Genomic DNA, 12,130 nt, shown 5'->3' with positions numbered 1-12,130 from the left:
TCTCATTTCCGTTTTATTTTTATTTTTTGACATTTGTGCTAATTAGAAGTGTTTCATTTCCAAATACTTGAGGATTTTCCAGATTTTGTTGTTGTTATTATTGATACTTAGTCCTGTTGTGGTCAAAGAATATGCTCTTTTGGATTTCAGTTATTTTAAACATATCTAGACTAGTTTCACGATGCAACTTATCTTAGTCAATGTACCCTTGAAAACAGTACAAACTCTTCAGTGATTGGCTGTAATGTTTTCCAAATATTAATTAAGTCATGTTGGCGGATTGTGTTGTTTAAGAATTCTGTGTGTTTACTGATTTTCTGTCTACATGTTCTATGAATTACTGAGAGAGGAACATTAAAGTCTCCAAATACAATTGCATGATTTCTGGTTTTCCTTTCATCTTTGACAGTGTGACTCTTCTGGGGCTTTTAGAGCTTTTATAGGGCAGGTAGAATACCTTTCCACCAGGGCTAGTATAGCCCCATTTCCTAAGGCAGGGAATTGTCCCAGGGCTGAAAGAGTTCTTTCCACCAGAGTTGTTCTAATCTTGACTATCTCCCATTCTCCCTGTGAGACTCCTGATATTTGTACAGCTAACAGGACCCTGGTAACTGTCCTTTCCCTGTTTATTCTTTGCCTGGCTCATGGAGTTTCATGCTATGATAATGTAGCTTAGTCTAGAGCCAAAGACACGGACCTGTCTGCAGATTTCTGGCCCTCTTTTCCTACAGAGCTTTCTTCTTCCTATGAGCTGCATATCTCAGCCTCCTCAAACTCAGATTTTTTGAAAAGAAATTATTTAGTTTTTGAGAGAAAGAGAGAGGGAATGAGTGGGGCAAGGGCAGAGAGAGAAGGAGACAGAGAATCCCAAGCAGTCTCTACGCTGTCAGCACAGAGCCCATTGTGGGGCTCGAACTCATGAAACGTGAGATCATGACCTGAGCTGAAATCAAGAGTTGGACACTCAACTGACGGAGCCACCCAGGCACTCCTCAAACACAGATTTTATCTTCACAGCTCTATAAGCCCATCCTCTGTATTTACCCCCTGTGTACTGGAATCTAGTAAATGCCTCCAGACAGAAATTGGGGATCACAAGTTTCATCTCATTTGTTTCCCTTCTTTCAAGGATCACAGTACTGGGGTGCCTGTTGTCTAACTGCCTGAAACAGTCTCTTTGAGCGAAGGTCCCGTCCAGTTCCAGAAGTTATTCTCTCGTGGCTGGAGATGGACCTCTCAACCCATTCAATTTAATATTTATCATGGACCTTTTTGCAAAATCCTTTATTTAACACTAATAATTTGAACCACATCCCATTATGACTTTGGTGCTGTTTCAGGTGGTATTTTGCTCTTCTCAAGTAGCTTGTGGCTCTTTGGGTAGAAAAAACTGCGTCTCCTACTTCTACATTCCCTGGTTTGGTGCTCAGTGAGGGTTTTACTTCTGATCAGGTTGATGTGAAACACTGGATTTGTATGTGGTTACTAGTAACCATGAATTGTATTCATTGAAACAGACACAGCAGAGCCTCTAGATGAGAGTGCTTTGTAAATTGCCAAACGTACTTCACATATTGTCTTCATCCTTTCAGGCTGCTGTCACAAAATACCACTGCCTGGGTAGCTTATAGACAACAGAGACTTCTCACGGTGTCCTCACATGGTGGAGGGGGCTAGGGAGCTCTCCGAAACCTCAAAGAACCGTCATCCTATTCACGAGGGCTCTACTCTCATAAGCGAAACACCTCCAAAGGCCCACATACATCCCCATTCCATCACCACGAGCGTTAGGATTTCAACATACGAATTTTGAGGACACAGATAATCAGAGCACAGTACACCAAAAATACCACCTGGGGGAGCACCACCATAAGAGCATTGAACCTGAGTCTGGAAGTTTGAGCTGAATGCCAGATTTGCTACTTAATTTAGCCTTGGTTGAACCATATAAGCCTTGTAAGCCTTCCAGAATGGAAGGAGCTGTCTGTAAAGCAAAGAACCTAGGCTGATCACCAAGACACCTTCCAGCTCTTACACCCAAATTCTGTAACTTGCAAATCTGCATTTCTTTGTTTAATTCAAATCTTGCTTACCTGAAGAGGTAGCTTTGTTTCTAAATCAATAATGTTTGCCATCGTTTCTCATGCTGAAGATGAGCGCACAATGCCCTGCACATTTTCACTCCGGCAAAATGGCCTCGTCAAGTGAAATCATTTTGCAAACCATATTTTACTTCATTTTAAAGTAATATGGATGGGCTGTATACCAAGTTCCATTCTTCTAGGTATGTGATTTGCTTAAAAAGACTGTCGTTATCACTCTCACAGAACTATTCATAATATTTTTAAGCTATCATGGTGTCCAAACGAGGTAATCAAGAGGCGTGTTTTAGAAACCACAGTGTTCTAGTTTTTGCTCATAGGTAGATTCTCACACTGATTTTTCTTGTCTTGTTAATATTCTACTTTCACTTCAAAGAAAGCTTGCTTTTCTTTGTATGTCAGAAGTATTATAATTTGATCATATTATTCTGAAGATAGCCTTTTTCACTTAATTCAAGTCCATGGCTGATTTGAAACTTTTAAAATGCATTCTCCTCCCCCTCTCCCTCTTTCTTTTCCCTCCCTTACTTCCCTTCTCCCTTCTTCCTTCCCTCCTTCCCTGCCATCTTCTTCTCTACTCCCCCTCCTTCACCAATAAAATTGAACTTGATGTTCCAGAGAATTGATAATTGTTCCTCAACTAGGAAAAAATGCAAATACTTTGAGGGATTGTAGGGGGCTGTTGGACAAGAAATTGGAAATGATTTTGCTCTAACAAGATATTTATAGGTTTCACATTCCTGGGGGTGGAAAACATTACAGAAGTAAGTGATTTCAAGATTATACTGAAAAGACAGTTTATTACTCTCTGCATCTGTTTAACAGATTGCACTGATTAATGTTTTTGAGTAGTGTGGTATGTATTTAACACAATGTGGGAAGTGTTTCTAAGCCCACATTAAAGCTTTTATGTGCAAGGGGGTACCGTGTGCTTTGGGGATGGGCTTGGACTTTGGTATCAGTGCTATTGCTGTAGCGGATTTACTGCTATGTTTGATAACAAACAGGCTGTCAAGCCCCTCGATTGGAAGACCCCACTAGGCACAGGCAGACGATACAATTTCCTTGAGTGTAGGTAAATGGCACGAAAACTTAACTGTGTGTGGATGGCTCAGTGTGGGGCACACAGGGGCATCTTCCCAGGCGGGGTTGTTCAACTTCTGGCCCTGAAGGCTCACAGGACTTCTCACCTACTTCTGACACTGTCTGATGGGGATGGGACTTGGTCAGATTGTTTGCAAACGGAAGGATTCAGGATATCTCTACCCACCTGCCTCTTTCCAGTTGCTCTGCTGGCTATGTGCATGGGTACTCCGTAGGTGTAACCGGTAGCAACCTCAGAAGAGTCTGAGAATTCACTGCAAGACTAGATGAGCTGAAGATCAGTCTCTCAGGTAGAGTGTCCTGTTGTCCATCCAGGTCACAGGACCTCCAGAGGTCTCTTTCCACACACCCCCTGTGACAGATCTACAGAGACTGTAATTATTTTTGCAAATAAAACCACCCAAGATGTCATGACGGTTAATTTTTTGTGTCAGCTTGGTTGGGCCATGCACTCAGCTATTAGGTCAAACATTATTCTAGATGTTTCTGTGAAGGGGCTTTTGTAGATGAGACGAACATTTAAGGCAGTAAACTGAGTAAAGTGAAATATCCTCCATGATGTGGGTGGGCCTCATCCACCCAGTTGAAAGCCTCATTTAAAAAAATGACCTCCCTGGAAGCAGAGGCGATTCTGCCAGCAGACTGCCTTTGGACTCAAACGACAGCTCTTTCCCGGGTCTCTAGCCTGCCAGCCTCCTCGGCAGATTTGGGGCTTGCCAAGCCTCTACAATGGCGGGAGCCAATTCCTTAAAATAAATCTCTCTATATTATATATCCTACTGGTTCTGTGTGTCTGGATACAGATGGTTTTATCCTGGAAATGTGTCTTGGAATTCTTAAACAGAGGTAGATAAAATTTTCTATTTGGGGTACTGCATTACATTTCCTAATAAAAATGTCACTGAGAACACAGAGATTTTGGGCTGGTTTTCGTAGAGGATTGAAGAGAACATGGGATCTTCGATAATCATAATTACTGAAAATCTTCAGTAATCATAAACATTTGTGAATGTTGAATGAAAAGCTTACAATTAGTGTAACCGTGATGGCATGTTTTTTAAAATGTTTATTTATTTTTGAGAGACAGAGACACGGCACGAGTGGGGAAGGGGCAGAGAAAGAGGGAGACACAGAATCTGAAGCAGGCTCCAGGCTCTGAGCACAGAGCCCGACGCGGGGCTCGAACTCATGAGCTGTAAGACCATGACCTGAGCCGAAGTTGGACGCTCAGCCGACTGAGCCACCCAGGCGCCCCACCATGATGGCATTTTTCCCTCTGGCAGATGTAAAGGGTGTAAGAACCACTAACTTTAATCCTCTAAAAAGAATGCATATGGCTTGCTTGCTGGGTTATGGTGATATTTAGGTAGAGAGTTTGTTTAAAAAACTGACTTTTGAAAATTCCTCTTTTGCCCATTTCAGTAGCATTTTACTCCTACATTGCTGTTCATGAGAGGAAGAAAAAGTGCCTGACCTTTCCCATTTAAGAAGATGTGTTGGAAAGATAAATTTGCATGCCACTGACCAGAATTTGGTAAAATGCTAGCTGGAGTCTTGAGAGAAAGTATGAAGTAGATCTTTTCTCTGGGCACCACAAGACTTCAAATGAAATTGGGGTTCAGTTTTGGAGAAGAAAAGGGAACACGAATGTCAGGGCAGGTAACGACCAGCCTCTGCCACAGGCACCTGGTTTTGTTAATGTTATTTACAAGTTCAATCCATGAAGGGCGCCCGGGTGGCTCAGTGGGTTGAGCGTTCTGACTTCTGCTCAGGTCACGGTCTCTCGGCTCGTGAGTTCAAGCCCCACATTGGGCTCTGTGCTCTCAGTGTAGAGCCTACTTTGGATCCTCTGTCTCCCTTTCTCTCTGCCCCTTCCCCACTTGCACTCTCACTTTCAAAAATACACAAACATTTGAAAGAAGATGAATTAAAAAAAAAAAGTTCGATCTGTGGAACCTTTGGCTCATTTTCAGTACTACTATCTTAAAGCCCGTAGACCAGAAGCATCATTGTTTGGCGGGGGGGATCCCTCTCGCAAACACTCACACTTGTTCTTACTGGAAGATGTGAGAACTGGCAGGGACTTGAGACATAATCTGGAACAGCGTTGTCCTTTTGCAGAGGAAGACAATAGAGCCCGGAGAGGTGAGTTGACTCGCGTGAAATGAAAATGCCCTGGGAAGGCTTCTTGGAGCCGGAAGTCAGCCATCTCAGTCTGCCTCTGCCCCCACCCCGCCGATCCCTGTCATTTCAAGTTTAGATCAAAGTCAGAACGTTGTCTGGCCCTTCAGTGCTGCGTTGTGTCTATCCATGAAACTTAACTACCCACACCTGCCATTTGGGCCTCCGCAAGCCAAGTAAGAGGGTACACACCCTTGCTGTACTCCTCACGCGATTTCTTTCTCCGCAGTGTGAGGATCATTCCCCATCTCAGCATCTTGAAATGACGACAGCTGGCATCTATTGAGAATTAGTTTGTGAGCTCCGTGGAAGCAGGGATCAGGTTTGATTTTACACACCCCTGTGTCCATCGCGCCTAGCATAGGCTTCGATGCATAATACGTAATACAACACATGAAGGGCGGCTGGATGAGTGGAGTGTTTACGAGGTGGCCGACACTGTGCCAAGCGCTTTGCGTGGGTTATCTCATTCCATCCCCATAATAGCCCTAGGAGACAGGCAATACTCGAAACTAGGATTTAAAAATGTGCCCAGGGATACAAACCCAGTAAGTGTCAGGGACCATGCTAGTCTCTTTGACTCCATCCTGAATTACCAGGGTAGCTAGAGGTTTTGGGGGTTGCCGTTATCACACGAGATGTATAAAACTGTTAGATTAGAGATGGGGAGTTTTAAAAGCCTGACCAGCGGACATGTTATCCAGCACTCAAGGTAAGTTACTTAGCCTTATAAAAAATGGAAGAGTAAAACAGGAAAAGCCTGGCCTGTTGGGTTAGCCAAAGATCATTGGATATATTCTGGGGGGTGGGGTGGGGTGAAGTTGAGTGGAGAATAGTTATTCAATAAATTTCTATCCTCTCTTGTTTGAGATGTCGAGAGACTTTGCTCTGAGCTGTACATTCCATTTGAAAATGTCATTCTGTGATGTAATCACATCTAGATCATAGATGGGAGGCACTGAGATCTTACTCCCAGGCTTCATTTCCATGATGGTGAATTTGTGCAGGAGGAGAGCAGTGAGCTCCAGGAACCGTGTGTCTGTGGTGTCTCTGCCTCAGGCACTTCTCTTCCACCTCATTGGGAGAGAATTTTTGCATGTTTGTGTATGAGGGTTTTTGTTTTTGTTTTGCTTGAGGCTTTTCTAATGTCAGAACCCTGGGTTAGGTGGTGAATATACGATCCAGCTTCTCAGACCCGTACAGAGAGACTTAAGCCATTGGGTGTGGAACAGAATCCCTCAAGCACACCCCTGGGACTGACCTGGTCTAGGGGTCAGGTCTTTGGGTGGTGGACATGGGTCAGAGGCCACATGGCTGCATGCCTTTATAGGCTTTGTTTTTTCTCTCCCTCCATGTTTCTAGAGCCTAGCTGTTCTCAGCCTTGGGTGCAGTGGAATCATCTAAGGAGATCTGAGCTATTGATGCCCAGGTTCCACCCCAGAGGATCTAATTTAATTGGTTTGGAGAGGGGTCTGTCACTGGTACTTATTTTAGAAGCATCCAGCTGATTCCGAATGTGTAGTTGGGGCTGAGTCATTTTTGTGGCCTCCCATGGCTCTTGCCCAGGCAACCATTGTTTTTTCTTTACTTTTTCCTCCTCCCTGTGTTCTGACTCATCTAGCATGAGGGCTGCTGATTATACTGGATGGCATTTCTAAGACTGTCAAAAACACTGGATTCAGTAGGGAGGGTACTGGAGGACGCCTTCTAAGAAAAGCACAGAGTGAAGTGTATGGAACAAGGGACTATTTTTTCTTTTCCTTTTAAAAAAAATTTTTTTTAAGTATTTATTTATTTTTGAGAGAGAGAACGCAAGCAAGGGAGGGGCAGAGAGAGAGGGAGACAGAGGGTCTGAAGCAGGCTCTGCACTGACAGCAGAGAGCTTGATGCGAAGTTCGAAATCATGAACCATGAGATCATGCCCTGAGCTGAAATCAAGAGTAGGACACTTGACCCACTGAGCCACCCAGGCACCCTGGGACTGTTTTTCTTTTTAATTAGAAATTAATGAACAACTCTAAGGAAAGAAATAATAACAACTAAATAAGTGTGAACTGGAAAAGTTTTATAGTTTTTCTGTAACTGGTAAATCGGAGTGCAGATTATCTCCTAACAAATGGAAAAATTAGGCCAAATGAATGCTTTTTAAGAAAAGACCTTCATAATACTGACTCAAGAAGAACCGAAGACAAGAGAATGACCAATTATCATGAAGGAAATTGAGCCATTTGCCATGGAACATCAGGCGCAAACTGATTCCACGTTTAAATTCTTGAGGATCTGATGGTTCTTAGGCTGTTCAAAATGTTCTAGAGCAGAGGAAAAAAAGTAAACTTCTGAATTATCTGATAGGAAGCAAGCACAACATTGGTATAAAATAATGGGTGAGGACAGCATTTAAGAACAATTAGCTAAGAATCTAGTCTTCCCTCAGAACATTGATAAGAAAATCCCAATGAAAGTATAAGCAAATAGAATCCATCAAGGCAGAAAAGGATAGCTCCATGGCCAAGTGAGGTTCATGTTCACAAATCAAAGATGGATCAATAGTGGAAATGTGCTCGAGGCACCTGGGTGGCTCACTCGGTTAAGCGTCCAAATTAGCTCTGGTCACGATCTCCTGGTCTGCTTCAGATTCTGTCTCCCTCTCTCTCTGCCCCTCCCCCACTCACACTCTGTCTCTCAATGTCTCTCAAGAATGAATAAATGTTAAAAAAATTTTTTTTAAATAGTGGAAGTCTGAGAAAGTGACTCTCATGTGATGGGTAAAGGAGGGAGAAAAATATGTTGATTTCAATAGAAGCAGCCAAGGCATGTGATAGAAGTTAATATACGTTCTGGATAAATAAAACAGTAAAACAGTAGTAGATCATATTAGGGACATTTCCATGGGTTATTTTCATTATGCTTAGTGGTGAAATACTAGAACCAGTTTTTGAAGTTAGTAATAGATGGGACGCCCACAGTAACAACCACTCTGATTTAACAGAGGTAACAAGAAGTTTACAGCACCAAATGGACCATGTTTTCTGTGTTCCAGGCAAATCATTTCATCTTCCCAAAACCCTGCAAGAAAGAAACTATTATTCCCATTTTACTCATGAGGAAATAAAAGCACAGAGAAGTAACTTTGCCCAAAGTAACACTGCTGGGAAGTGACAGAGCTGGGATTAGAATCTTTGGCCTTCTAGAAGGGGAAGTTCTGGATAATAGGAGATAGAAATGGAGATTGGAAGATACTTTGTAAAGATGGCATTCCCTTTAAATTTCTTGGTAAATTAAGCCATACTCTAATTATAATTCCAATAAGATTTTCTTAACTTGAGAAAACAATTCTAAAGTCCCTCTGGAGGAATAGGTATTTGAGAATAGCAAGAAAAAAAATGATCTGTAAAGAAGTAGAATGAGAAAGGAGTTAAAGTTGTAATAACACAGTGAGCATGGTAATGGCCTGGGCACAAATGAATGGAGGACATGGAACAGGGGTCGGCAAACTGAGGCTCATGGGCCAAATACACCCAGGCCCGTCCATGTACATATTATCTAACGTTACTTTCAATGTGTGAGGGCAGAGCTGAAGAGTTGCCATAGAGACCATAGGGCCAGGAAAGCCAAAAATATTGACTGTCCGTTCCTTTACAGAAAACATTTACCCCTTGGCATGGAGTAAAGTCCACATTTAAGTGTTTGCGGATGGCATTTAAAAATCAATGGGGCGGGGCGCCTGGGTGGCGCAGTCGGTTAAGCGTCCGACTTCAGCCAGGTCACGATCTCGCGGTCCGTGAGTTCGAGCCCCGCGTCGGGCTCTGGGCTGATGGCTCGGAGCCTGGAGCCTGCTTCCGATTCTGTGTCTCCCTCTCTCTCTGCCCCTCCCCCGTTCATGCTCTGTCTCTCTCTGTCCCAAAAATAAATAAAAAATCGTTGAAAAAAAAATTAAAAAAAAAAAATCAATGGGGCTATTTGATTATTGCAGTTGTCTTCTTTCTTGTGCCCCCACAATACACACATACATGTTGCAGATAGTAAGTAATAAATGTACAGAAAGAGAAGATAGCCTTTCTTTTCTTCTTGTGGGAAGAGGCACCCTCATGTTGCCAGAAAGTCGGACGACCTTTGTAAAGGGCTGAGTCAACTCCCTGACTTCGCAGTCTTGCTTTGAGAAGAATCTGCCAAGGAAGGAGATAATCTCGTGAAGTTAACCAGAGGCAAGCCAAGCACCAGAGTATTGCTATCAGGCTATTGCTCTTTTTTTTTTTTTTAAAGTTTATTTATTTATTTTTGAGAGAGAGAGAGAGCAAGCAGAGGAAGGGCAGAGACAGAAGGAGACAGAATCCCAAGCAGGCTCCAGGCTGTCCGCACAGAGCCCGATGTGGGGCTCGAACTCACGAACCATGAGATCATGACCTGAACCCAAATCGAGAGTCAGACGCTTAACCAACTGAGCCATCCAGACACCCTAGGCCACTACACTTAACTGCAAAATATTGTAAGCAATCTAAATGCCCACTAGCCAGGGACCAAGGAAATAAATGATGGTACATTTATACCGTGAAATCCCAACCTGCCTTTGAAAAAGAGAGACATTGCTCAGGGACAGTATCATATGGTGATTGAGTCCACAGGCTTTGAAACTAGGGTGCATAGGTCCGAACCCTGATTCTTACCATTTACTAGCTATGTGATCTTGGAGTATAATCAGTTTTGCCATTTGTGAAATAGAGATAATAGCAGCAAAGTAGGCATAACAACAGAAAATAACCTTCGTGGCTGGGGTTTTGCAAGAATTGAATGAGTCAATACGATGCCTCCTTTTTGTTCTCAATGAATAGTCGATACTATTATGTTTGTGGCTCAAGACCGATGACCATGGCATGACATTTTAAGTGACAAATTAAGGTTTTGAAAGATCAAGTACATTACAATCGATTTTATATAAAAAAGTGGTCTACATGTGAGCACACACACATAAATGATAGAGGCAACCACAGAATTTTCCAGAGTCTGTTCGAGATATTAACAGAAGTCCTCTTTGAATGAGATGTCAGTGATTTTACTTTATTTCCACTGTCTTATTTGTGTGTGCGTGTGTGTGTGTGTGTGTGTGCATGTTTATAATGCACCACATAGAGTTTTTTTAAAAAGTTATTAAAAAAAACACAAAAGGCCAGGGTTTAAATTCCCTCCTTTTATTATTTTGACTTAAATATGACACAGCCCAGTCCTGGAAGACAGGGCACCAAGGTCCCTGGAGAGAAGCTGGGAGTGTCAGCAGGGCTTGGAACACTGGACCTCGGCAGGGAGCTGGGGTCTCCCAGCAGGAGTCAGGCACCAGCTCACATCACCATGGCAACCACATGGAAAGTTGACAAAGTAGTTTCGGGAAGAAAGCACCTTTCTTTATCATTAGGGGCATAAAAAGGAGAAGCTTCTAATTTTTGTATTTTTGACAACACTCCTCCTTCGTCTGTCAACAAGGCCCAGAGCAAGCATTCCAGTCCTTTGACATAAGCTCAGACAACTAGTGAATGATCTGACATGTCAGCTCTCTCCACAGACCGTTCTCTTTGGCAGATTTTTGCCGTTCTCATGACCTGTGGACTCTGGAGCTTATTGTTTAATAAACATGTTGGACATGAGGCATCCAAATGAGTGGTACTCTCTTCGAGACAGAATTAGCAAATCTTCAAGTTACTTGGAAGGTGCTTTGGAGCCTGGGTGGGAGGGTGATCCCCACTTCTGCAGCTCTGACCCGTGATGGTTTAGCTTCAGCCTGGTCCCTCTGCTGGCAGGTGTCCCTACATGTCTAGAGAGATGTCTTTATTGTAGGAGAGTCATAATCCCTAGAAATGAGTTGTTTTGACGCCCAAACGTGCCTTTCTTGAGCTTCCATCAATTGATTCTAATCCTAGGGCAGCATTAACTCCCCCCAAAGTCTAATTCTTGTCCCACTTCAAAGCCCTTCAAGTAGATAGAGGTCACTGTCATGGACTGATTTGGAAAGGGCTATTTATTTACTGTCTGTGATAGGGTACTTCAGAAGCTCTCAGGTTTCCAGGTGTGTGGAGATAAAACAGTCACACACCCCTTCGCCGTCTTGTTTGAAAAGCTGAGGTAGTTGCTCCTCGTCACCCTTACCATGTTCCTTTTGACCTGGCTTCGCTTCAAAAATCAGGACACCCACACGCACTGTTCATGGGGAGAGGCTATTCCTTCTCCTCTCCTCTTCAAAATAAGGGATGAGAGACTCCCCCAGCCACGGAGAGTCTGAACCATCCCTCTTCCCTCTAGTGTGGGAGCTGACAGTCACACAGTGGGATGTCTACCCCGCTAAAGCCCTAGTGCTCTCGGAGTGTGGAGTCAGGGACCAGAGGGAGAAGACAGGGCCCGGATGCAGCCCAGGCAAAGTTGCCTGACTTCCCCCATGAGCATGGGATGGATGTACTCTGTGGTCTAGAGCATGCCCCAGAAGGGGTGGCTGGCTGCCCGATGGGTCTCCCTGCCTGAGAGTTGCCTCCTGGGCGAGGGACCTCTGCTCTTCTCAGGGGGTGCTGAGGGAGGTGGGTACAGGAAACATCTGGAAAGGGACCCTGAAGACCCATGCTCTCTTGAGAGAGTCCACAAAGGCACTCCTGAGAGTCCATTCTGAAGCCCTGTCCCATGAAGGGGACTGGTGTCCCATCAAGGTGACACAAACAGAGGCCGCTAACAGAAAGGAGCTGGCGCTTGGTCGTGGGCAGCTGGTG

The 12,130-nt window shown here is 43.8% G+C and overlaps 1 protein-coding gene across 4 annotated transcripts in view; it reads left to right on the top strand.

Moving 5' to 3' along the window:
* Positions 1 to 12,130, top strand: part of GALC (galactosylceramidase) — a 149,791-nt gene that overhangs the window by 66,499 nt on the left and 71,162 nt on the right. Inside the window, exon 17 of one of the 4 annotated variants that reach the window (XM_053224799.1) lies at positions 5,617 to 5,790. The exons of the other annotated variants lie outside the window; for them this stretch is intronic. Within the exon in view, the coding sequence (XP_053080774.1) occupies positions 5,617 to 5,673 (57 nt within the window). The 3' untranslated portion in view covers positions 5,674 to 5,790. Of the gene's footprint in view, positions 1 to 5,616; positions 5,791 to 12,130 lie in introns of those variants that run through there. 4 annotated transcript variants of the gene reach the window in all.

The sequence above is a fragment of the Acinonyx jubatus genome, chromosome B3, assembly GCF_027475565.1.
Source record: "Acinonyx jubatus isolate Ajub_Pintada_27869175 chromosome B3, VMU_Ajub_asm_v1.0, whole genome shotgun sequence".
NCBI lineage: Eukaryota > Metazoa > Chordata > Mammalia > Carnivora > Felidae > Acinonyx > Acinonyx jubatus.
The sequence above is the reverse complement of the archived record's forward strand: the minus strand, read 5'-3'. Positions and strand labels throughout refer to the sequence as shown.